A 27,558-nucleotide genomic window follows, 5' to 3' on the forward strand; every position below is an offset into this window, starting at 1 on the left:
GGAGTCCATAATGCAACCATTTAAAGTGCAGAATGATTTGTTAAGGTGCAGTCCAAAAAATGTTTCTTCAACAGAAACTAAAGTGCCAAACAGGTGCTCAAATCCATAAAAGTGCCCAAGTGCTCTTCAGGAAAAAAGACCCCCAATGGGGATGCACTCACCAGACTTTGGGTGTAAATGAGCCTTGAACATATATGATGTTCCTTAGTCGGATCACAGGATCAATGCAGCCACCCAAGCATATGAGATATCCCTTGAACGGATGGATGGATGACATGCACCTCATAGAATAGCTCCTTAATAATTCCTCTCTTTTCACTCTCCAATGTGTGTTTCAAATGCAAGGAAAGAAGCCATACATGGTGAAGCCCGTAGGATTTATTTAAATCAAAATAGTAAAGAATAATACTCACAAAGTATCTTTTAAATATCAGCAATGAACAGCATTAAGGAGCCTTGCACAGCTAATCCCTTAATTTCCGTGTCGCTGTCGGTGTGCGTTCCACTGTGGTTAACAGGAAATGACGCTGCAAAAGCTCCGCTGCCCGGAAGTGCGTCGACGCGTTTCGCCCGCCTACATGGGCGTTATCAAAGACATCACTTCCGGTGAGGCGGCTTGTGTCTTTATACTTGTTTAACTCTGCTCTCGGCCAATCGAAGGAAAAGGGGGGTGGCATACAATCTATCTGTTAACTTCCTGTTGCCAATCTACTGCTAAGCGTGTCCCCACAGGACAAATAGCAACAAAATCCGCAATACTTAAAAATATTTGGATAAAATAATTAAATATATACAAATCTATAAAGAAATTAAAATCGCCACCTCATTTCCTGTTGCCGATAACTTATTACATTGTTAAAACCATTAAAATTTAATACACTTCATAAAATTCATAAATACAAATCATACATATCAATGTTACTAACATTAGTGACAATTCTTACTAACTTATTAAAAAATCAGCTAGGAAGGTTGATTTTGGAGCAAAATTATGTATTATATATCTGTTATTTGAAAAAATCCCTATATAAAAAAATTTGAAAAATAAAAATTATATAAAAATAAATAAAATATATAAAAATAAAATTAAAATAAAAAAATAAAAATAAAAATAAAATAATAAAAATAAAAATAAAAAATAAAAATGAAAATAAAAATAAAATGAAAATAAAAATAAAAATAAATTAAAATAAAATAAAATAAAAAATAAATAAATAAAATATAAAATAAAATAAAAATAAAAATAGAGATAAAAATAAAAATAAAATGAAAATAAATTAAAAATAAAAATAAAATTAAAAATAAAACTAAAAATAAAAAATAAAATTAATAAAATAAAAATAAAAATAAAAATGCAAATAAAAATGAATGCAAATGAAAATAAAAATAAAAAGTAATGAAATAATACAATTAAAAATAAAATGGGATTCGAAATAGTCAGAATAATGCCTTAGCCTCAGGAGAAAAGAACGAAAAGAGGGAGGGGGAGGAAAATTTACCAATTAGACAAAAACAGTTCAGATACTTGTTTAACTCTGCTCTCGGCCAATCGAAGGAAAAGGGGGGTGGCATACAATCTATCTGTTAACTTCCTGTTGCCAATCTACTGCTAAGCGTGTCCCCACAGGACAAATAGCAACAAAATCCGCAATACTTAAAAATATTTGGATAAAATAATTAAATATATACAAATCTATAAAGAAATTAAAATTTGTTTACATACTGCTTATCCACTTGATCCCCGGAAAGGTTTTACCCCCTTTATAACCAGGCCATTTTTTGCTATTCAGCACTGTGCTACTTTAAGACCGCAGTCACACTGAAGCGGCACGACTCCTGCACGACTTCCGGGGCGACCTGTGAAGTCCCGTGCACCGCGACTTCGGCACGACTTGCACGGACTTCACATAATGGAAGTCAATGCAAGTCGCCTCCAGGTCGCCCCGAAGTAGTACAGGACCCTTTTTCTAAGTCGGAGCGACTTGTGTCGCTCCTATTAGAATGTGTCCTGTACCAGTCAATGGACCGCGACTTGTCAGGCTGACAAGTCGCGGCAGTGTGAATGGAGTCTAAAGGGTAACTCTACTTTCACGGAAAAAAAAATAGAAAATAAAGAAAAAACAATATAGCCTATACAATTGCGACACAAATCACATTGTAATTGAATGTTATTAAAAATGACCTTTCCTTTTCAATCTGCAACTGTTGTAATTTTCTGAAAATGCAATTCAATATGGCTACCTGAAGCTGTTCTGTACACAGGATGTGTACTGACCACACCCCAGAAACATAATTTCCTGCTTGCGTGATTGGCTCACCAATTTTCCCAGAAGTCTGCTTAAGATACAAGTCAGATTTCTGGCATCCCTTGCAACAAAAATGTCATGTTTGGTGAGATACTCCCAATAGGAACACATCTAAAGGGATGCAGGCCCAGCAGCTTTCCTCATTAGAGCCCTGCAGCTGCCACAGCTAATAGATAATTATGAAACCACCCATTAGACCCACTCAGAACAGGGGCACAGAGAAACAATGGTTTCTTCAGAATAACAAAAAGGTAGGAATTCGCAACAAAGTTTCTTATAATTCAAGTACAGAGATCACCCAGAGGGGAATGTTTTTTTCTCAACAAAAGTGGAGTTACGCTTTAACTTGCAATTGCTCAGTCATGCAACACTGTACACAAATTAAATTTATATTATTTTCTTCACACAAATAGAGCTTTCTTTTGGTGGTATTTGATCACCACTGTTTTTTTATTTTATTATATAAACAAAAAAGACCAAAAAGGTTACAAAAAAGACCAGAAAGGTTGAAAAAAAATATGTTTTACTTTATGTTATAAAATCAAATCGATATTCAAAAAAGGACAGAGGCATGTCCCGGGAAATTATAGGCCTGTCAGTCTGACATCGATAGTATATAAACTTCTGGAGGGGATGATAAGGGACTATATTGTAGAGTTTGCTAAAGATAACAACATCATCAGCAGTAATCAGCATGGGTTTACAAATGGACGTTCTTGTTAAACCAATCTCTTAACATTCTACGAGGAGGTGAGCTGTGAGCTAGATAGGGGGAGACCAGTGGATGTGGTGTACCTGGATTTTGCTAAGGCGTTTGATACAGTTCCCCACAAACGCTTAATATATAAAATAAGGTCTGCAGGCATCGACCACAACGTGTGCTCTTGGATACGGAACTGGCTAAAAGGGCGTGTCCAAAGGGTGGTAATCAATAACACATACTCAGACTGGTCTGGGGTGGTAAGTGGGGTCCCCCAGGGATCAGTCCTGGGACCAATCTTGTTCAATTTATTCATAAATAGCATTGACGATGGGATCAGTAGCTCAATATCAGTTTTTGTGGATGACACAAAATTGGCCAGGGAAATAACTTCACAACATGAGGCAGATATCTTACAGAATGACCTGAACCAAATAATAGAATGGGCAACTACATGGGAAATGAGGTTTAATGTGGAGAAGTGTAAGGTTTTTCACTTGGGTGCTAAAAGCATAAAAGCTCAATACACTTTAGGGGGGGAACCTTGGAGGAATCAAAAATGGAGAAAGATCTGGGAGTCTTAGTAGAGGATAGACTTGGCAATAGCATGCAATGTCAAGCTGCAGCTGCCAAGGCCGGCAGAATATTAGCATGCATAAAGAAGGGGATGTATTCCCGAGATAAAACTATAATCCTTCCACTTTATAAAACTCTGGTCCGACCACATCTGGAGTATTCTGTCCAGTTCTGGTCGCCATTCCTCAGAAGGGATGTGTTGGAGCTGGAGAGAGTCCAGAGAAGGTCAACTAAAATTATTAGGGGATTAGAGGACCTTAATTATGAGGAGCGTTTATAATCGCTTGATTTATTCTCCCTGGAGAAGAGACGCCTGAGAGGGGACATGATAGCAATTTACAAATACCTCAATGGTGATCTCAGCATAGAAAAAAAGCTATTCAGTCGCAAGGATTGCATGAGGACACGAGGACATACAATGCGATTAGAGGAGAAGCATTTTAACCTCAGGCAACGTAGGGGGTTCTTCACTGTTAGGGCTACAAGACTGGAATTATCTCCCGCTAGAGGTAGTTACTGCAGGAAGTATGGCTAATTTCAAAAGACACTTGGACGTACATCTCAAGGCTCAGAACATTAAGGGGCATGAGAGATGATTACGGTCACACACACCTACACGGGTTGAACTGGATGGACTGTTGTCTTTATTCAACCTCAACTACTATGTAACTATGTAAATGTCTTCATACATTTAGGCCAAATGTTTTCTGCTACATGCAGCTAGTGCTGGCAGTGATCAGGGTTTTTTGAGGACACTATGCTACTGAGGACACTTATATAGTTCTAATTGTGATAAAGATGTTGATCCCTATAGACCAGGGCTTCCCAAACTTTTTTGGACCGAGACCCACTTCTGAATACAGTTATTTTTCGGGACCCACTTGCTTGTAATTGAATATTGTAAAGCGCTACAGAATTTGTTGGCGCTATATAAATGCAAATAAATAATAATAATAATGCATATTTTAAAGGGAGGGGGGTTTTAAATTAAAAATATCAATTTACTACTTTTCAATTTATTATTGAATACACTTGCCAGGTGTTCTAAGTGAGGGGTCAGAAACCTGTGGCATGTGTGGCATATAAGCGGAGTTGTAAGTAATCAGCACCCTCATAGACAGTATAAGGCAGGCAGAGGACAGAAATCAACCACCCCAGGACAGTGATCAGCAGGCTATATGACACTCCTCCTCCTTCCTCTCCCAGCGGTCCACAGTGAAGGTGAAGCCCCTGTTTGCTCTCTCCAGGGTCCAGCACACCTCACCCAGATTCTCCATGATGAGGAGCTCTATGCTGGTCTTGGTGTCCTGGCTCTTCTCCTTCAGATCCTCTACTGGGGTCACAAAAGCTGCCATGAACTCCTGACACCGCCGGGCCACCTGGTCCTTCTATGACACCGAGGCTGCCGTCTTTGCCCGCTATAGCTGAGAGAATCCCGCCGCCAGTCTAGCCACCACTGCTGCCGCTAGCAGGACCGAGGAGCTGGCTCTGCACCCCATGAACATATCCTACATAACAGCCCACATATGTACTCACTGATGCAAGTATCCTCCTCGTTGGAAATGCAGTCCTGCCTCCGTAAACTGTGTGGGCGGGGTCCTGAATCCATCAAGATTTGACTGCTCTGGCTCTCTGTAATTTATGCAGGCTCACACAGCACAATTTAAGCAGGCCCACTCTCAGTGACTGCGCGAATCGCCACACCCTTTACGGTCATCCGTGGGAGCGCTCCTGGGGGCAAACACGCACCGGTGGCGGTGTGCTCCCACCCCCACTAGGCAGTGGCGATGCCGATCCCTGGGAGCAGCTGCACTGATTGCTGCCGGGCACCCGCGATCGCTCCTCGCTGAGAGAGAAGAACTGTCAGCTGTTGTAAACACAGCTAACTGTTGTTCTCTCTGAAATGATCACAGAGCGCCTGTGATCCTTCTATATAGAATCACAGGGCTCTGTGATCATTTCACAAGTCGCTTCCCCCACAGTTAGAAAACACACCCCTAGGCTCACAATTAACCCTTTGATCACCCCTAGGTTAACCCCTTCCCGGCATTGTCATTATTACAGTAACAGTGCATATTTTTAACACTGTTTACTGTAGTAAGGTCACTGGTCCCCCCAAAAATGTCAAAAAAGTCAGTTAGGGGTCCGATCTGTCCGCCACAATGTCGCAGTCCCTCTAAAAATTGCAGGTTGCCGCCATTACTAGTAAAAAATAAATAAAAATGACATAAATCTTTCCCCTAGTTTGTAGATTCAATAACTTTTGCGCAAACCAATCAAAATACGCTTATTGGGATTTTTTTTACCAAAAATATGTAGCAGAAAACAAATAGATTTTTACATTTTTTTTTTTTTTTTGGGAATGTTATATAGCAGAAAGTGAAAAATATTGTTTTTTTTTTCAGAATTGTCGCTTTTTTTGTTTATAGTGCAAAAAATAAAAATCACACAGGTGATCAAATACCACCAAAAAATTCTAGGCTCTATTTGTGGCAAAAGGACATCAATTCTATTTAGGTACAGCGTTGCACGTCGTCAGTTAAAGTAACGCATTGCAAAAAATGGCCTAGTCATTAAGGGGGCAAATCCTTCCGGTCCAGAAGTAGTTAACCTGTTATTGTATAGTACAGCGGGCTCTTGGCTGTCATGTAAAAATGATCCAGGCAACTGTATCAGCTGGCTGATCACTTTTACAGTGCAGGCAGTATGACCCCAGTGTCTCTGTAAAGGGGATCTGTCACCTGCTCATTGCTATCACATAGGGGGCTTGTTAGCCCCCTTGTGATAATAATTAGGGTAAATAAAAAAAAAAAAATACTCGGATCATTCCATGGTGGTTCTGGTGATCACTCGTTCTCCAGCCCCAAGCAAGGAATTCAAATGGCGTCTAAACGAGGCCATCCTCAGCAACCCGGTCCATTGCACCATTTTCATGAAAGAATATTTCCACACAAACGCGACGGAGGAAATTTCCCCGGGAACTCCCTGGGCCGCTCATAAAGCGGTCATCAGAGGGAAAATTATACAATTCTCTTCCCAACTAAAACGACAGCAGGCAGCGGATCTTGTCAAATTAGAAACAGAGTTCCAAGTAATGAGCAAGGCTCACAAACAACACCCCACACCACTTTCCAAAACTCAACTGGAGGGGGCCAGGCTCCAATTGAACTTGGCCCTATCCACGGTAGCGGAAAAACAATTGAGATGGTCTGGAGCTAAATTTTAAGAGTCTACGGACAAGATAGGACCTAGATTGGCCTCTAAATTATCCCCTAAAATCAGGACAATAGCGGTCCCTAAGCTTAGAACGGCCCAGGGCTCCCTCTCCCAACACCCTCAAAAGGTACTCCACACCTTTCACTCGTTCTACTATAAACTTTATGATAAAGCCCCCACCTCCTCGTCGGACCCCCCGGCGGCGTTCCTTAATGATCTACCCCTCCCCTGCCTACAAAAAGAGCATAAAGACCTGTTAGATGACCCGGATATCGGAATTGGAAGTATTGGGAGTGATTAAACACCTGAAAAAAGGTTTGGCGCCTGGACCCGACGGTTTTACTTCAATCTATTACCAGACCTTTGCTGCTACACTCGTCCCCCATCTCACTAGATTTTATAATGCACTTCAATCGGGGGATTAGATCGAGAGAACCCTTAATTCTGCATACATCATGGTCATCCCTAAACCTGGCAAAGACCATAGCGACGTACAAAATTACAGACCCATGTCTCTCATTAATGTTGACCTGAAAATTCTCACCAAAATTCTCTCGAATAGAATCTCCCGATTTATTAGCCAGTATATACACAAGGACCAATCGGGGGTTTATCCAGGGGAGACAGGGCCCTGACCAGATCAGAAGAGCCATAGACATCATCATGCTGAATTCCAGATGGGATGGCAAACCCCCTCAGGAAGCCTTAATTATGTCAATTGACTTACACAAAGCTTTTGACTCGGTCACGTGGCCCTATCTCTTCGAGGTTCTGGAGAGGTAGGACCTAAATTCATGAATATTCTCCGAGCTCTCTATTCCTCCCCCACTGCCCAAATCCGCACGGCTGGCCATTACTCAGACCCATTTCCTATTAAACGGGGAACTAGACAGGGTGCCCGCTGTCGCCTCTTATTTTTGCAATAGCAATCTAATCTCTAGCCATAGCGATCCAACGCAATCCCGACGTCCGCGGGGTCCATTGCGGCCCAACTGAACATAAATGCGCCCTCTTCGCGGATGACCTGTTGCTCTTTTTATCCTCTCCGGTCACTACTATCCCCAACGTCCTGGACCTTCTCCGCAGATTCTACCTGGCGTCGGGTCTCCAAGTCAACTTGGATAAATCCTCAGTCCTCAACGTGACGGTCCCTCCCCCAGTCTACGAGTCAATCAAAGCCGCCTTCCCCTTCAATTGGTGCTCTTCGTCCCTCTCCTACCTGGGAATTCAGCTCACTCCCACTTTTGCCACTCTGTATCAGGCCATTTACCCACCCCAGTTCCGCAAACTGAAAGCTGACTTGACCTCCTGGAATCCACGTAATCTTTCCTGGATAGGCAGGATCAATTCTGTTAAAATGACGCTCCTACCTAGCTTTATTATACCTTTTCAGGTCTCTTCCCGTGGCGGTCCCCAAAGCTCACCTTAAATCGCTACAATCCCAGATTGTCCGTTTCGTCTGGGGTAAAAAGGGATATCGCTGCCCCAAAGCAACCCTGCTCTGGTCCCGGACGATGGGGGGTTTGGCACTGCCTGACCTCTGGAAATACTTTCAGGCTGCCCAATTGGCCCAATTCTCTACGATCTACCTCCGGGGGCCCCAAACCGGACTGGGTGAAGATGGAAAGCCAAGCGCTGCCTAACCATACCTTGGACTATATAGCCTGGTGTACCCCCAAACTCCAACCTGCTATCCTTGCGCCCTCACTGTCACATTCTATCGCTCTGTGTAGGAGCCTACATCAGAACCCATCTATTGTCTCACCTTTACGTCCCTTAATGCACATTTTCCATCACCCCCAATTTCCTCCCGGACATGACATAGCAGCCTTTAAATGGTCGACAGACAAGGGACTGTATCGCATTGGCCACTTCATATCCTCCACTGGCCCTCTTTCCTTATCTCACTGCACGTCCAAACTTAAGATGCCCCCTACCGAGAAGTTCCGCTTTTCCCAACTTCCTACGAACGCTGTGGGCCCTCAACCCCGACCGCCGACTGTTGACCCCTTACAAGCGGTGGTGCTCGGAATCTGAAAATATGAGAGGAGGTATCTCCCTCATTTATGCTGCCCTCACGCAGCCCAGAGATAAGCCTACATATGCTATTGGATGGGAACGAGATCTGGAATTAGAGCTACCGCTAGAAGACTGGCATAAGATTTTTCACAAATCCTTCAAAGGAATGATGAACGTTACCCTAATTGAGGCTAACATTAAGATCCTGACATGATGGTATCTAGTACCCACCAGATTGGCGACTATGTACCCAGGTTCTTCTGCATTATGCTTCCTGGGATGCCACCACCGGGGCACCTTTTTACATACCTGGTGGTCGTGCCCTAGTATACGCTCCTTTTGGAATAAGGTATTTCACCTCATCAGAAGGGTCACTTCACTTTCAATTGAACAAACCCCTCAAGCGGCATTTCTACACATGTACAATCTCAGGGCTCCCAGGCATTCACTTTCCCTGTTTTTTTTTATACTTCTGGGTGCTAAACTCACCTTGGCCAGAGCCTGGAAAAGGCCTTCCGTACCTTATCAAGCTGTATCCAGGAAAGTCTCCTGGATCATGGCCCAGGAAAAGATGGTTGTGATCTTAAAGGATCGGGTACTCAAATTTGAGAGTGTCTGGGAGCCGTGGGCACTACACTTCAAGATCACATTGTAGCATGAAATAGATTTTTCTCCTTCCCTGCTTACTTTTTGACTCCCCCGGTGACTACCTCCTTTGACTATCCCCTCTCCTAAGCTATGTCTATTCCCACCCACTCTTCTTCTTTCCCCCTTTCTTGTTGTATCTGTATGTTGTGATGTATCCACCGATGACAGTTGACGATATAGTTAGGTTGGCCTGCCACTGTTGCCCCCTTCCATCTGCAAATTCTGGTTTTTAACTCTAGCGATGGACCCTGAGGGCCAGGTCGACTATTTCTGAGGAATGGCGGGATCCCCAGATATCGGTCTGGGAATCCCCCTCGACTGGACCCAGGAGGGGGTCTCCGGATGTTTCGCAACCTTTAGGGTGCCCGGAGACCTCGGCCTGGCCAGGTATTTAGCAATCCCCAAATCCCCTTAGGGGGGGGGGGGGATGGATAGTGGCAGGTCTTCTCCCATTTTCCTCCAAGTTTTCAACCGTTTGAGTTTTATGTGGTAGGGAATGTTGCAAGATTACATGCATGTCGCACCCTGTTCTCCCATCCTACCTTTCACCTTGGTTTATGGCTGGGTTTTCATATCCTGCATGATATGTTTTATATGTATGTTCTATTTTTGACTCATTTGACTGATACCTGATTGCAACTGCCACTGCGACCCTCTACTGGTTTGAAGTTCTATACACTTAATTGTTTGATCTTATGCATTGTATTGTGTTTGACAAAATAAAAACCTTTTTGATTGAAAAAAAAAAAAAAAAATTATAATAAAATGTAATAAAAAAAAAATTAATTTAATCCTGTCGCCCTGCACACACCCTCAAATGTAAAGGCATGCACAGGGTATGCACGTGTATATAGGCTGTAATTGCAAAACACATTTGAGGTATTGCCATGAACATTGAGGTGAGATCAATAATTCTGCAGCCATATTTCATAATTTACTATGAACTGCTAGTGAGGATTTTTTCCTGGATTAATGAAAGCAGAGAATAAATAAAAAAAAAAAAATGACTGCATTGGTGGTAAGTCAAGAAAAAGTAATGCGATTACTAATAACAACCATTTGTTAACATTTATTATTTATTTATTCATTTGGAATGAGTGTAAAGTTCAGTATATAAACTGAAATGACATGTAGAAGTGTGCACAATTACTGTTACTTAGTAATCATAGTATCAAATCATTTTAAAAAATGGGTACCATTGTAGCACACTTGTATAGTATTAATAAAATATAATGTACTAATAGATATAAAAACCTAATATAATAACCAGCACATTTTATATATCCTTATTCAGAAAATGTTCAATGAAAACTGCATTTCACTGCAGATGTATTACATTGTTTAATTTAAACATTTTATCTGAAAAAAAAAAAAGCCCCAGAAAACTTCTCTGTAATATACTAAATGTCTAATATGGATTTATTAAAAGGACTAAGACGTATGCTATGTGCGTGGCACATGTGCTATTCAAGCATCAAGCTTTTAGCGCCCTCTAGTGACCAAGAAATAATACACATTCATTCCATTCTGCAAATACAGTTTACCTTTTTTTTTTTTTTTTTCTTTAATAATACTCTTTATTGGACTTTTTTTTTTTTATTTAAAAAACAAGTGAGCTACTGAGACATGCCTGAGGTCCAGCCACCATTTGAATCTCTGATGTGGTGGCTTCTGATGTAAGTTGACAGATACATCTCTGCTGTTTTACTATCATTAGGACCTCGGTTCATTGGTAATTACACTGTTCCTTCAATCAGTGTCATTTTTATTTTTGGATTTTATTAAAAATATTTTTTATTGATTATTGATATTTATTGATTGCTACACTATGAGTATCTCCCTTTTCATTTGGATTTCCAAAAGCATTTAATCGATGCTACAATCCGTTAGCCCTCTTCAGGACTACAAGAGACCAAGACACCAGCAGCTATATACGCTATTGTTGTCTTATAATTTTGTCAGCAATTAGCTCTGTTGAGAGTGCACTTTATCTATATGGTGGAGGACAACGTTCACGAGTGATAAACACTTAATTTTGATTATGTTGCCAGTATTTTATCACTAAGATCTGCAATTGATCTTTATTTGTTTTCTGTGTGTGTGTATATTTTGCACTATTTTGCTAGCAGCTTTATTATTTATATCTATTTTTATTTGTATTCACTATTTTTAGAGTGCTAACATTTACTGTATACCATAAGCCTTCCCAGAAGAGTTGAAGCGGTTATAGCTGCAAAGGGTGGGCCAACTCAATACTGAAGCCTACGGACTAAGACTGAGATGCCAATAAAAAGTTCATGTGGGTGTAAAGGCAGGAGTCCCCATTACTTTTGGTAATATATTGTATCTAACATAGGGTATTGCTTAGCTATTTTAAATTCACCAGCTTCCAAACTATTCACCAACCCTTTACCTCTCAATACCCCTGATTTTGTCTTTTCTAATGGGATAATGGGATCAATACTAAACTCCTCTTTCTATCCTGTTAAGCAGTGGCGTTTGGTGCTCCATGGGTCGGCAGACGGACCTGACCACGGACCACACCAGCATCAGCCCGCACCGCACACCATACTACCCCCCCCCCCGGTCGCCGGCTCACTTTCCCTGGGCTGCCCCTGTACTGACATGCGGAGGCTTCCCCCTCAGCCTCATCTGTGTCCCCCTTCATTGGTCGGGCTTCCCCTGCATCTTCTCCCCCCTCCTCCTTCGCCAATAGGATGGCTTCTCCTTTCGGCCAATCAGGAAACGGGTTTTAGGACCCGCTTCCTGATTGGCCAGGAGGAGAATCTGTGTGACAATAGCAAATATTCATTCGCTATTGTCACACAACTGGGTGGGCTCAGGGCGCAGTGCTCTGCGCCCCCCGAGCCCACCCTTTTTTGAAGCCTATTAGAGCCTCTGGCTCTAATCACGTGCTTCAAAAAAAAAAAAAAATCCCCTATTGGAATCCATGCATCTGGCGCCCTGCATGTAGATTAGGGGGCCGGACGCATGGATAGGGGGGGGTTGCGCCCCTGCACCCCTAATGGACAGACCGCCACTGCTGTTAAGTGCTGGAGCTGTCCTGCTAAGTAATATAGGAAAGTGTTAGGAACCCAAGCCCCCCCTCCCCCCTTTCCTTGGCCTCTTGCAGTGTTTCTAATTGAATCCTTGGTCTACCCTTTTTCTATATTAACATATGAAACACAGCCTCCAACCGTTTAAAAATAGATATAGGAAGCCACACTGGTGCATTATGTATTATGTAAAACATATAGCAATTGCGGCACCCATGTCATCTTCATGAGGTTGACCCTCCCCACTACTGAAAGGGGTGGTTTGCACCAGCTTGTAGTTTTCTGTTTAAATTTAGTCAGCAGGGGGTTTAAATTCAAGCTAACATATTGAGAGATGTCTCTATGAATAGTAATCCCTAAATATACAAATGATTCAACCTCCTTTATTTGGGTGGCGACCAGTGGCACGGGATCCCAGAGAGGGTTTAGCGTTAGGAGGGTAGTCTTACCCCAATTTATGGTAAAGCCTGAATACGATCCAAAGATGTTAATAAGGGAAATCAGGCATTCTATAGATGTAGTCCTGTCACGTAAAAATAACAAAGCATCATCTTCATATAATGCCCATTATCCTCCGTCTCACCTCTCCTGAATCCCACTATTTGACCATCACAACGTATAGCTGCAGCTAACGGTTCTAAAGCCAAGGAAAATAAAAGGGGGGATAGTGGGCATCCCTGTCTAGTGCCTCTATTCAACATAATCGGTGTTGATAAGGTATTATTAATTCGAGCTGTAGGGAATTAATATAGCAATTTGACCCATGTTATAAATTCGTCCCCTAGGTTAAATTTCTTAAGGGCACACCATAAATAGGGCCACTCCAAACTATCAAAGGCCTTAGTGGCATAAGGAAAATATAGCTCTATTACCAGCATTAGGAGTTGGAATTTGAATATTAAAATTTACCCTAGGGATGTTCAGGAATAAATCCTGATGCACTAAATTGTCTATAACTTTAGGCAGTTGAATAACCAATACTTTGGCCAAGATTTTAGGGTCACTCGTCAATAATGATATTGGTCTATACCAGGGTTCCTCAAACTATGGCCCTCCAGCTGTTGCAGAACTACACATTCCATGAGGCATTGTAAAACTCTGACATTCACAGCCATGACTAGGCATGATGGGAATCGTAGTTCCAGAACAACTGGATGGCCATAGTTTGAAGACCCATACGATTGGTCTGCTACAGTCCGATGTTTCCCTGGTTTCAGTAACACCACAATTATTGCTTAAAGTGGTTCTAAAGGCAGAAGGTTTTCTAATCTGAATGCATTCTATGCATTAAGATAAAATACCTTCTGTGTGCAGCAGTTCCCCTCAGCTCTCCTATTGCCATTGGCTCCCTCTGCTTTCAATCAAAGTCAGTGAGCCAATGAGGAGAGAGAGGGGGCGGGGCTGAGCCACGGCTCCCTGTGTGAATGGACACACAGAGCAGCGGCTCGGCTTATGTGCCCCCATAGCAAGCTGCTTGCTGTGGGGGCATTCAGCAGGAGGGAGAGGCCAGGCTCCGGCGAGAGACCTGAGAAGAAGAGGATTTGGGCTACCCTGCGTAAAACCAACTGCACAGAGCAGGTAAGTATAACAAGTTTGGTATTTTTAAATTTCAATTGTAATTTCACTGTAATACATAGATTGAGGAAGTCTACCTAATTCCTTAGCCTCCCTTATTGTATAAAGTTACTCCGGAAAGGTAGACTCAGTATAACTCTGATAGAATTATGCTACTGGGCAGCCACGGTCATGAAAGAAAAAGCAATTGAAGGCCTACTAATGCCGTGTTTTCTGCATTTTGTTGAACGTGCCTACATGTGGTCTGCAGTCTATTTTAAAAGTATTATTATTAGTATTATTATGAGTAGTATTTTTATGAGAATCCCTTAGCTTCTCGAAGTATTTACATTGTGGCTTTTCTACAGGAAAGATTTAACATAGCTTTGTGGTAGAGCTGACAACCCCAACCAGAAGCACTCAAACAGCACCATCACTGCACATCTGAAATATAAAAACATAGTTTGCTGCTACAAAAAAATAAAGAAAAAAAGCACAGCCAATAAAATGACTCATTAAAGTGGAACGGCACTGCATCTGGGCACCACAAACCAAAAACGCTTTTTCATTCATTTTTAGTATTTAAAGCGGAGTTCCAGGCACAAAATCGATGTTTTTTTTTTGTGCCTGTCCGCTAGTTCTGGATAACCTGAAAAGGAATTGGATAGTTAGGTTTTTTTTTTTTTTAAAACTCACCTTGTAATTGTAGATCGTAAATACTCACCTCAGGGTACTTCCTCCCTCGGAGCCGCGGCTCACCCGTCACTTCTTGCCTCGCGATGATTCCTGGGAGCTGAACGTCATAGCTCCCAGGAATCAATGCGACGGCACCGGCCCCGCACGTCATTTCCGGGCGACGCCGCATTCCCCTGCTAAACAGCTTCTGAGCATGCCCAGAAGCTGTTTAGGAATGCGGCGCCGCACCGGAAGTGACGAGAGGGGCCGGTGCGGTGCATTCTGGGAGAAGAAGACGCGGAAGAAGACGCAGAAGAGGACCGCGCCGGCTTCAGCTGCCCACAGGAGAGATGGAAACGCTGTGGAAGAAATTTTATAAGTAAGTATTTCTTCTAAAAGGTAAGTGCGAACCGGGACAGATCAGAGGCTAGCCATTGTGGAATGTGCTAGCCCTGACTGTCCCGGGGGTATGCTTATTGAAAAATGACATCTGTGCCCGGAACTCCGCTTTAAAATAAACTCCCCCATCCATCCATGTCTCAATGCTTTATTTTGCCGAAAAATTATTTTGAAAAATGCCCCCTGGCATTTCTGGCCGTGGCCATCTTGAGTAAGGGCAGATGATTCCTGTATAATTTACTTCCTGGAATCCATCTGAGGCATTGGCTGAGCTGAGAACCCTCCTTCCCCTCCTAAAGACTCCTGGGATGTATGACATCATTTGCCGAGGCATGGAAACCAGGAAGTAACTGAAGAAATGAAAAAAAAAGTGTAAAACAAATAAATATGATATACTTTCTTATCTATTTACTAATGCTAGCAGCATAAGGTTTAGACATAGTCCATGTTGATTGAGAGAGTGAAGTTCCACTTTAAATACAATCCACCTAAAGAAACAACAGTGTGATCCTTCAAACCGTTGAGCCTGTAATAATCCACATATAGCAATAATAAAATAGTATAATACCATGATAATAAATACCCCTCCACTGGCTTCAGACGCAGGTTTTAGCAATCAATATAAAATAAAATATCACCCAATTGTACAATCAGTACATAGAAGGGATTATCAAGGAAGACTGCGGCATAAAACAAGCAAAACATCTGCTCCACCGACACTAAGTAAACTTATGTCAGCCCCCTAATGGGTCCCCCAAACTAACATTAAATATACCTTTTTTAGCGTTCGGTCAGGATTCAGCCTTTCACAGGCCTGTCTCATATAGCAGAGAAAATGAGAAAGAAAATTGCTGAGCCTCAATCAGCTTCAAATATATCAATTCCTGTGCACAGCTGACTAATTAGTAAGGTCTAGCTAGCAGGTAGACCTAGGACTAAGTCCCGTTTAATACTGGTGCGATGCGAGAAACCCTGCGATTCAGTGCCGGTTCCCACATCGCACCAGAATCGCACAGTGGTTCACACTGGGATCTGCGAATCACTGGGGGTGTCAATGTAAAGGTAATGACACTAGTGATCGACCGATATCGGTTTTTCGTTGCCGATACCGATATTTTGGTCAATTTTTTTTTTTTTCTTTGACAGGTACTCTTGTGGAGGGATCTGGGGGTCTGAAAAGACCCCAAACCCCTCCTCTGCATTTAAAAGCATTCAAAACGCCAAGTTTGGCCGTTTTAAATGCTGTCATTTTTTGAATCTGGCGACAGTACCCGGAAGTGATGTCATGACATCACTTCCGGGTTTTTGCATGGAGACCTGATCAGAGCCGAATTCGGCTTTAATCGGGTCTTCGGCGGCCATGTAAGCTGCTTGCCTGGGTCTCCCAGTGGGACGGGAGACCCGGGCGAGCCGTGAAAGGCGGCGAGAGGGGCAACCCCTCCCGCTCCTTGTGATGACAGCTGAGTGGCTTTTCAGCCGCATCGGTTGTCATTACAAGACAGCCGACTGTCGGCTATGGACGCCGGTACCAGGGTGATGCCTGTAGCTACAGGCATCACTCCGGTACAAGCACTTTCCCGAAATATCGGCAATGTCGGTCACCTTGGTGGCCGATTCCGATATATCGGGGAAAGTGCAGATCGGCCCTCGATATATCGGCTTTGCCGATAATTGGTCGATCCCTAAATGACACCCCCAGATTGGTTTGCAGATCACAGTGCGAACTGTGAAATGCTGCAAGAATAGTTTCGCATAGGTGTGAACACCCAGCGATCCGATTCCAGTGCGGACCAAAAAAAGAGTCCTGCACCATTTTGGTGTGAATGCAATGCGTTTTAAACCATACAGTTTGTCAGCAACGCGGTGCCTGGCATTGCACTAGTGTGAACCGGCACTAAGAGTTTTCCCTCTCCCAAAACTCCACAAAGCCTCCGGGCTTCAGGACCCAGGCCAAAACTTATTCAGAGCTAAGAAAACAGTTTGTTCAATCCATAACAGGTACAATACCTTTAGCCTCCTCGCCATGTGTAGGTGAGAAACCTAGGTGACACCTATACACTGGCCACAGCCCTGCCATGCAGTGCCTCACATTATGTATAAATGTACTGTATATAGTATATTGGTTATACACATCCTTGTGTTTTTATTAACTTTATGTTGTTATCCTGTATTGCCAGTTTTCCAGTAGTAAAGCTGGGCAGATATATATATTCACTATTTAATCCAATTATTAAATAAAATATAATTTTATCTTCTTTTATTTACAACCTGTATATGTTTTTAAATGTGTTTTGATCAGCTTTCTGTACTCGTCTGCATAGCTGGTAGAGATGGGGTCAGCATTTTCATTCAGTTGCAGTTTATTGAATTGCACAGTGCGCTAAGCAGAGTGAAGGACTTCATCAGTGTAGGCAATACTCTTTTATTTTCCACATTGCAGACAGGAGGCAAATTGGTGACTATGCTTCATTACTCAACTGCAGTGAACAGAAGTGAGGTTACTGGTATTTCTGTGCTGTCCAGCACAGAAGCCAAGATCACAGGACTAAGGCTCCTTTCACACGAGCGGTGTGCCCGACGGAGTCCGTTTTGCTTAGCGGGGATCGATCCCCTCTCATGTTTAAATTTGGAGTTCAGCTTTATTGATGACAGTGTGACTCATCATGAACAGACACATAGGGATTCATTTGCTAAAACTGGAGAGTGTAAAATCTGATCCAGCGGTTCATGGTAGCCAATAAGCTTCTAACTCCAGCTTGTTTAATTAAACTTTGACAAATGCCACAAATGTAATGTTTCTATTTTCAGGTTATAGAGACTTTGTCCAAGCTTTCCCATACTGCAAATGCCGTGTCATGTGGAATCAGGTCAGTTATTATTCTTTGCTATTGAAATAGGTATGTCTAATTTTCAAAAGGTTTTGGAACTTTCATTGTCTGTGTGCACAGTAAATGTATTCTAATATACACTGCTCAAAAAAATTAAAAGAACACTTTTTAAACAGAGTATAGCATCAAAATCAAGTCAATTAAACTTCTAGGATATTGATCTGGTCAGTTAAGTAGAAGAAGGGGTTTTTAATCAGTTTCAGCTGCTTTGGTATTAATGAAATCCCCAACGGGGGCACTAGATGGGCAACAACGAGACAGCCTCCAAAACAGAATGGTTTTCCAGGTGGAGGCCACTGAAATTTTTTTCTCTACTCATGTTTTCTGACTGTTTTTCACTAGTTTTGCATTTGGCTAGGGTCCATGTCACTACTGATAGCATAAGGCGATACCTGAACCCTGTAGAGGTTGCGCAGGCATTCCAACTCCTCCAGGATGGCACATCAATACGTGCCATTGCCAGAAGGTTTGCTGTGTCCCCCACCACAGTCTCAAGAGCATGGAGGAGATTCCAGGAAACATGCAGTTACTCTAGGAGAGCTGGACAGGGCCAAAGAAGGTCCTTAAGCTATCCGCAGGACCATTATCTGCTCCATTGTGCAAGGAAGAACAGGATGGGCACTTCCACAGCCCTACAAAACTACCTCCACTGGTGTGAATGTCTCTGACCAAACAATCAGAAACAGACTTCACAAGAGTGGCCTGAGGGCCCAACATCCTCTAGTGGGCCATGTGCTCACTGCCCAGCACCGTGGAGCTCGATTTGCATTTGCCATTGAACACCAGAATTGGCAGGTCTGTCACTGGCTCTCTGTGCTTTTCACAGATGAGAGCAGGTTCACCCTGAGCACATGTGACAGACATGAAAGGATCTAGAGAAGCCATGGAGAATTAATGCTGCCTGTAACATCGTTCAGCATGACCAGTTTGGTGGTGGGTCAGTGATGGTCTGGGGAGGCATATCCATGGAGGGAGGCACAGACCTCTCAAGGCTAGACAATGGCACCCTGGCTGTCATTCGGTATTAGGATGAAATCCTTGGGCCCATTGTCAGATCCTACGCTGGTGCAGTGGGTCCTGGGTTCCTCCTGGTGCACGACAATGACCTGGCTCATGTGGCGAGAGTATGCAGCTAGTTCCTAGAGAATGAAGGAATTGATACCATTGAATGGCCCCCCACGCTGGCCTGACCTAAATCCAATAGAACACCTCTGGGACATTATGTTTTTCGGTTCATCCGACTCCGCCAGGTTGCACCTCAGTCTGTTCAGGAGCTCAGTGATGCCCTGGTCCAGACAGGACACCATCTGTCCTCTCATTACGAGCATGCCCCAATGTTTTCAAGCGTGCATACAAGCACATGGGGGCCATACAAACTACTGAGTACTATTTTGAGTTGCTGCAATGAAATTTCAGCAAAATGGACTAGCCTGCGGCATCATTTTTCACTTTGATTTTTGGGATGTCTTTGAATTCAGCCTTTTGTAGGTTGATAATTTTCATTTCCATCAAACGATTTGGCATCCATTCGTTTCTAACAAATTACCCAGTCCATATCAGTATTGATATCCAGCATGAGATTTTTCCCCATTGGGACCCGATGTGTTTTCAAAGTGTTCCTTTATTTTTTGAGCAGTGTGTGTGTGTTTAAGTTTAAGGGAGGCCTGAAGAAATGCTGTTAAGTAAGAAGGCTTTCAAAAATATATAGTTTAATTGTTTGCATTTTGTAAATTGATGAAAAAAATAAAGTGAGCAAACAGAAGAAAAATATAAATCTAATCAATGTTTGGGGTGACTACCCTTTGCCTTCAAACCAGCATCAATTCTTGCACACTTTGTATACTTGCACAAAGTCAGGGATTTTGCAGGATTGGTTCAGGTGTATGATTAACCAATTATACCAAGCAGGTGCCAATGATCATCAATTTCATATGTAGGTTGAAACACAGTCATTAACTGAAACTGAAACAGCCGTGTAGGAGGCTTAACCCTTTCGCTGCCAAGCCCTGTGCTCCACTTTTAAACTTAGCTGGCCAGGCCATTTTTACAATTTTTCCTCTGCTTTTTTATTTTTCCCTTACAGCTTTCAGAGTTTGTTAAAGACCCCCAAACTATATATTTTCTGAAAGCACATGACTAGTAGAATACACATTAGGTGCTATTTATTTTTAGGGCACAATGATATTTGGGCAAAGTTTATCAAAATAATATTTTTGCTAAAAATACGCTAAAATCATTTTTAGCAGATAAAAACACAGCACATTTTACAAAATCCCTGCTAAATATAAAAGATAACCTTTATTGAGGTAATAAATAACCATTATTTGTAAATTTTAGATTGCATCTTTTTTGCGAAATGGTGAAAATCGAACATACGCAAAAATGGAAATATCCAAATTTCTCAAAAAATCTGGAGGTATTCATTGTTCCCTTACAGCTTTCAGAGTTTGTTTAAGACCCCCCCAAACCATATATTTTCTGAAAGCACATGACCTGTAGATGAATGAAAAAAGCTGCTGCTGATTTTGACACCATGCGATATTTAGCAAAACTATATATTTCTCATTTTAAAAGCATTTTTTTGTTCAAAATGGTATGTAATAAAATATGTAATGAGTTGACAAAAACTGAGGCACTTGTACAGTGATTATAATCAACATTTGTTATTATGAGTGGTAGTATTATTAATAACAATGACATCAAGAACTATAATATTTATTTAGGACATTTTTTGCACATTGAGGAGACATTTGCAATAAAGATAGTTACAGGCATATAAGTTGATATTAAATTATAGATGTTCACCATGTATCAGTATAACGGCTTAAAAAATTGATGGATGTTTTATGCAAGTTTAAAGTTCTTATGCTCAACTACAAGAAAGTCCTTGAATATTAATTCTACATGAAAACCCTTGTTCTCTGTCTAGGTAGGACATACAAAAAGCATACTCCAACCAGAAAAAATGTATTTGATGCTAAAGTCAATATTTATTTATATAATAATTGTAGTAATTAATTATTCAACTTTCCTCTTTTCTCATCTGAAGACAGTGTCTCTGTAACTACAAATGGTGTACTCTTGTGGTCCCCATAATAGAACTGAACAAAATATATCAATAGATGAAGAATGTCCTTCAAAATGTGCTTCAGGGCAAAAACTGCATAAACAATAGGACAGCCTGAATGTCATATGGGTGTATTCAATATGATGTAGTACAAATTGCTGTAGCTCTTAGCATTTAAATTTCATTTTACTATAGTAAGAACAAGAAATAATGATTAATTGTAATGGGTTATTGCCCTTTGCACATCATAGCTGTTGTTTATCCTTTGAAAAATACTGACAATACCTAAACATTTTGTTACATTGACTTGATAGTTTTGCACCATAAAAATAATAATCTGATAGGGGTTGATTTACTAAAGGCAAATAGACTGGGCGCTTTGTTGCCCTCTGCCAGCGCAGTTGCTCCAGAGCTTAGCAGAAGCTGGTAGCTGTCAAAACCAGGTACCCACTCCCTTCCAAAAGGTGCCAAAGGTGGCAGCGGAGGGGGGGGGGGGGGATGCAGATTCAGATGCAGAGTCCCATCTGCTTTTATGGCGCAGCACAGATGATCAGAATCAGAGGTGTGCTTGATATAAATAGGACTTGAGTGTAAAGAAATGGCCAACCCTCACTGCAAGCAACATGATCTTTTAAGGACTTGGTCAGTTTGTAATGACATTCCTTTGGTATAAAGTCAGCTAAGGTAACCAGAATATTCTGGGCCAAGGACTTGGTCAGTTTGTAATGACATTCCTTTGGTATGAGGTCAAATTAGGTAACCAGGATATTGTGATCCAATTTTAATTAAGAAATAGGAAACATGCAATTTCCCCATCAAGTAGATCTAACCTGCTCAAAAGTCTAGCAAACTAATGTCAAGTTCCTAACCTTTGACAATTCACAGATTAGATTTAAAAAAAATGAAGATGAGTTTCTCTGAGTACAACTTTGTAGAATCTCTAAGGTGTGAACTATATTTACAGGTCTATGCTAAGGGAGCATGGATCATTACTACTATCTACAGTGCCTTGAAAAAGTATTCATACCCCTTGAAATTTTCCACATTTTGTCATGTTACAACCAAAACCATGAATTTATTTTATTGGGATTTTATGTGATAGACCAATACAAAGTGGCATATAATTGTGTAATGGAAGGAAAATGATAAATGGTTTTCAAATTTTTTTACAAATAAATATTTTAAAAGTGTGGCTTGCATTTGTTTTCAGCCCCCCTGAGTCAATACTTTGCTGCATTTACAGCTGCAAGTCTTTTTTGGAAATGTCTCAACCAGCTTTGCACATCTAGAGAGTGACATTTTTGCCCATTCTTCTTTGCAAAATAGCTCAAGCTCTGTCAGATTGGATGGAGAGTGTCTGTCTCAATTGAATTTAGGTCTGGACTTTGACTGGGCCATTCTAACACATGAATATGCTTTGATCTAAACCATTCAATTATAGCTCTGGCTGTATTTTTAGGGTCGTTGTCCTGCTGGAAGGGGAACCTCTGCCCCAGTCTCAAGTCTTATGCAGGCTCTGACAGGTTTTCTTCTAGGATTACCCTGTATTTGGCTCTATCCATTTTCCCATCAACTCTGACCTGCTTCCCTGTCCCTGCTGAAGAAAAGCATCCCCACAACATGATGCTGCCACCACCATGTTTCATAGTGGGGATGGTGTGTTCAGGGTAATGTGCAGTGTTAGTTTTCTGCCACACATAGCGTTTTGCTTTTGGGCCCAAAAGTACAATTTTGGTCTCATCTGACCAGAGCACCTTCTTCCACATGTTTGCTGTGTCCCAAAACGACTTCTCGCTAACTGCAAATTGGACTTCCTATGGCTTTCTTACAACAATGGCTTTCTTCTTGCCACTCTTCCATAAAGGCCAGATTTGTGGAGTGCATGACTAATAGTTGTCCTGTAGACAGATTCTCCCACCTGAGTTCTGGATCTCTGCAGCTCCTCCGGAGTTACCATGGGTCTCATGACTGCTTCTCTCAATAATGCTCTCCTTACCTGGCCTGTTAGTTTAGGTGGACGGCCATGTCCTGGTAGGTTTGCATTTGTGCCATACTCGTTCCATTTTTGGATAATTGATTGAACAGTGCTCCATGAGATTTTCAAAGCTTGGGATATTTTTTTATAACTTTACCCTGCTTTAAACTTCTCCACAACTTTATCCCTGACCTGTCTGTTGTGTTCCTTGGCCTTCATCATGCTGTTTGTTCACTAAAGTTCTCTAACAAACTTCTGAGGGCTTCACAGAACAGCTGTATTTATACTGGGATTAAATTATGCACAGGTGAACTCTATTTACTAATTAGGTGACTTCTGAAGGCAATTGGTTGCACTAGATAGTTAGGGGTATCAGGGTAAAGGGGGCTGAATACAAATGCACGCCACACTTTTCAGATATTTATTTGTACACATTTTTGAAAACCATTTATCATTTTCCTTCCACTTCACAATGATGTGCCACTTTGTGTTGGTCTATCACCTAAATTCCCAATAAAATACATTTACGTTTTTGGTTGTACCATGACAAAATATGGAAAACTTCAAGGGTTATGAATACTTTTTCAAGGCACTGTAATATACAGAATAAAATGAGTTTATCAAGCTGAATACAGCCCAAGCAAAGCATGCAACAAATGATATGATGAGGCCTGTAGATACTAAACTAAAGGGTAGTAAAGGTCTTGATTTGTTTTCACAATAATAATGTGGCCCGTAATTCTACAACAGTAGATATATGATGGTGGTCAAATGTGCTGTTCTCTGACTGTTGTCAGGCAACACTGCCTTTAACCACCTCCCTACCGGCCAATGTATATATACGTCCTGCATTTGCACTTAAATACCGGTGTTATGGCAGCAGATAGCTGCCATAACCCTGGTATTTTTTTAAACTGCAGGCGATCGGCTTTCCGATAAGGGTGGTCCCAGCGGCGGATTCGCCGCGGGATCACCCTTCTGGGATGGCGGAAGAGGTGCCCCCCTGCCGCCGCGTCCTGGTCCTTTTCCCCGCTTACCGGACCCGCCGACAGCGGGGAAAACGATCGTGTCCCGAATCCTCACAGACAGGATGTTGAGTGAGGGCAAGCTTTCCCTCACTCGACTCTATGGTCTTGGAGGACCGGAGCGACGGCAATGGTCGTTGCCTAGCAACCTGCTTAAAGGTCCCTTTTTTTTTTTCTATCTTTTAGTGTACTTGTGAGATCTGAGGACTTTTTGACCCCAGATCTCACAAAAAAGAGGTCCTGTCGTGCCTATTTCTATTACAAGGAATGTTTACATTCTTTGTAATAGAAATAAAAATGATCAATTTTTTTTTAAAAAGGGTGTAAAAATAAAAAATAATAAATAAAATAAATAGTAAAAAAAAAAATTAATGCGCCCTGTCCCCGTTAGCTCGTGCGCAGAAGCGAACGCATACGGAAACCCGGCCCACATATGTAAACGGTGTTCAAACCACACATGTGAGGTATCGCCACGATCGACGGAGCAAGAGCAATAATTTGAGCCCTAGACCTCCTCTGTAACTCTAAGATGGCAACCTGTAGAAAATTTTAAAGTGTCGCCTATGGGCATTTTTAAGTACCAAAGTTTGTCGCCATTCCGTGAGCATGCGCAATTTTGAAGCATGACATGTTGGGTATCTATTTACTCGGCGTAACATTATCTTTCACATTAAGGAAAAAAATTGGGCTAACTTTACTGGATTCTTATTTTTTTATTCAAAAAAGTGAATTTTTTCCAAATAAATTGCGTTTGGAAGACCGCTGCGCAAATACTGTGTGATAAAAAATATTGCAATAAACTCCATTTTATTCTCTAGGGTCTCTGCTAAAAAAAAAAATATATTGTTTGGGGGGTTCTAAGTAGTTTTCTAGCAAAAACAGCTGATTTTAGCTTGTAAACACCAAATGTCAAAAATAGGCCTAGTAGGCAAGTGGTTACAGTGGGTACGGAAAGTATTCAGACCCCCTTAAATTTTTCACTCTTTGTTATATTGCAGCCATTTGCTAAAATCATTTAGGTTCATTCTTTTTCCTCATGAATGTACACATAGCACCCCATACTGACAGAAAAACACAGAATTGTTGACATTGTTGCAGATTTATTAAAAAAGAAGTTGACATTGTTGCAGATTTATTAAAAAAGAAAAACTGAAATATCGCATGGTCCTAAGTATTCAGACCCTTTGCTCAGTATTTAGTAGAAGCCCCCTTTTGATCTAATACAGCCAGGAGTCTTTTTGGGAAAGAAGCAACAAGTCTTTCACACCTGGATTTGGGGATCCTCTGCCATTCCTCCTTGCAGATCCTCTCCAGTTCTGTCAGGTTGGATGGTAAACGTTGGTGGACAGCCATTTTTAGGTCTCTCCAGAGATGCTCAATTGGGTTTAAGTCAGGGCTCTGGCTGGGCCATTCAAGAACAGTCACGGAGTTGTTGTGAAGCCACTCCTTCGTTATTTTAGCTGTGTGCTTAGGGTCATTGTCTTGTTGGAAGATAAACCTTCGGCCCAGTCTGAGGTCCAGAGCACTCTGGAGAAGGTTTTTGTCCAGGATATCCCTGTACTTGGCCGCATTCATCTTTCCCTCGATTGCAACCAGTCGTCCTGTCCCTGCAGCTGAAAAACACCCCCACAGCATGATGCTGCCACCACCATGCTTCACTGTTGGGACTGTATTGGACAGGTGATGAGCAGTGCCTGGTTTTCTCCACACATACCGCTTAGAATTAAGGCCAAAAAGTTCAATTTTGGTCTCATCAGACCAGAGAATCTTATTTCTCACCATCTTGGAGTCCTTCAGGTGGTTTTTAGCAAACTCCATGCGGGCTTTCATGTGTCTTACACTGAGGAGAGGCTTCCGTCGGGCCACTCTGCCATAAAGCCCCGACTGGTGGAGGGCTGCAGTGATGGTTGACTTTCTACAACTTTCTCCCATCTCCTGACTGCATCTCTGGAGCTCAGCCACAGTGATCTTTGGGTTCTTCTTTACCTCTCTCACCAAGGCTCTTCTCCCCCGATAGCTCAGTTTGGCCGGATGGCCAGCTCTAGGAAGGGTTCTGGTCGTCCCAAACGTCTTCCTTTTGAGGATTATGGAGGCCACTGTGCTCTTAGGAACCTTAAGTGCAGCAGAAATCTTTTTGTAACCTTGGCCAGATCTGTGCCTTGCCACAATTCTGTCTCTGAGCTCTTCAGGCAGTTCCTTTGACCTCATGATTCTCGTTTGCTCTGACATGCATTGTGATCTGGAAGGTCTTATATAGACAGGTGTGTCCAATCAGTATAATCAAACACAGCTGGACTCAAATGAAGGTGTAGAACCATCTCAAGGATGATCAGAAGAAATGGAAAGCACCTGAGTTAAATATATGAGTGTCACAGCAAAGGGTCTGAATACTTAGGACCATGTGATATTTCAGTTTTTCTTTTTTAATAAATCTGCAACAATGTCAACAATTCTGTGTTTTTCCGTCAATATGGGGGGCTGTGTGTACATTCATGAGGAAGAAGAATGAACTTAAATGATTTTAGCAAATGGCTGCAATATAACAAAGAGTGAAATATTTAAGGGGGTCTGAATACTTTCCGTACCCACTGTAAGTACAAGGAATCAAAAAGAGAAGAGCGCACGGCCACCCTAGCATAATACTGCTTTATTAGAAACATACAGGAAGCTTGATAACATTTGCAAGTTACGGGAAGAGGAGGACCTGGAACTTGCCATCTGGTCTGTAGATGGAGGATTGTCAGCTTCAAGCTCTTACAGCGGCGATCCAGGAGAGGGGAGTACGTACATACACTGCATACGCCCACGATTGTTCATCTCAATCTGGGATCAAATTTTTTTAAACTTCCTGTATGTTTCCAATAAAGCAGTATTATGCTAGGGCGGCCGTGCACTGTTCTCTTTTTGATTCCTTGTACAGATATCCTTTTCCACCACCCAGTGGATTTTTAGGAGAGCTGCAACGATCTGGCATTGGAAGCCTCTTTCAAAAGACTATCAACCAGACCTGTTGGGATTTTGTGATAAGCACATGAACTGGTGACTTTTATTGTTTTTGATGAACACTGTCTTTAACTTATAAAATACAGAGAGATTGTTGCACTTAGTGGGAATGTGTACAATTGTTAAACATAAAACAATCAAGGAAGCAGCCAACACCTGATCCTGAATAAGAGAAACAGATCAAAAACGGCATATCAATAAAAAGGTGTAGCGCTATAATATCTCAGGAAAGATAACTTATAGAGTCCATAAGTCCAGTTTGATAAAAAAGAAGAAAGAAATTGATCATTTCAAAATGATATTCCACAGAATAAGTGCTTATTCCCCAACAGCATACACATGCAGATCTTCAACTATCAGAAACCAGGTGTAAGACAGCCACCACCATGAGGGATAAATCAGCCTCTTACCAGATCACTATGATCCTTACTACAGGGATCATAGATTGCAG

The 27,558-nt window shown here is 41.8% G+C and overlaps 1 protein-coding gene across 1 annotated transcript in view; it reads left to right on the top strand.

Annotated features, from left to right (window-relative positions):
- The window catches only part of VAV3 (vav guanine nucleotide exchange factor 3), a gene marked incomplete at its 5' end in the record, with an annotated part of 390,664 nt that overhangs the window by 157,973 nt on the left and 205,133 nt on the right, over nt 1-27,558 (top strand). Inside the window, one exon of the mRNA XM_082265799.1 lies at nt 17,958-18,016. Within this exon, the coding sequence (XP_082121925.1) occupies nt 17,958-18,016 (59 nt within the window). The remainder of the gene's footprint in view (nt 1-17,957; nt 18,017-27,558) is intronic.

Source organism: Pelophylax lessonae, assembly GCF_965119305.1.
Source record: "Pelophylax lessonae genome assembly, chromosome: 8".
In the NCBI taxonomy this organism is placed as follows: Eukaryota; Metazoa; Chordata; class Amphibia; order Anura; family Ranidae; genus Pelophylax; species Pelophylax lessonae.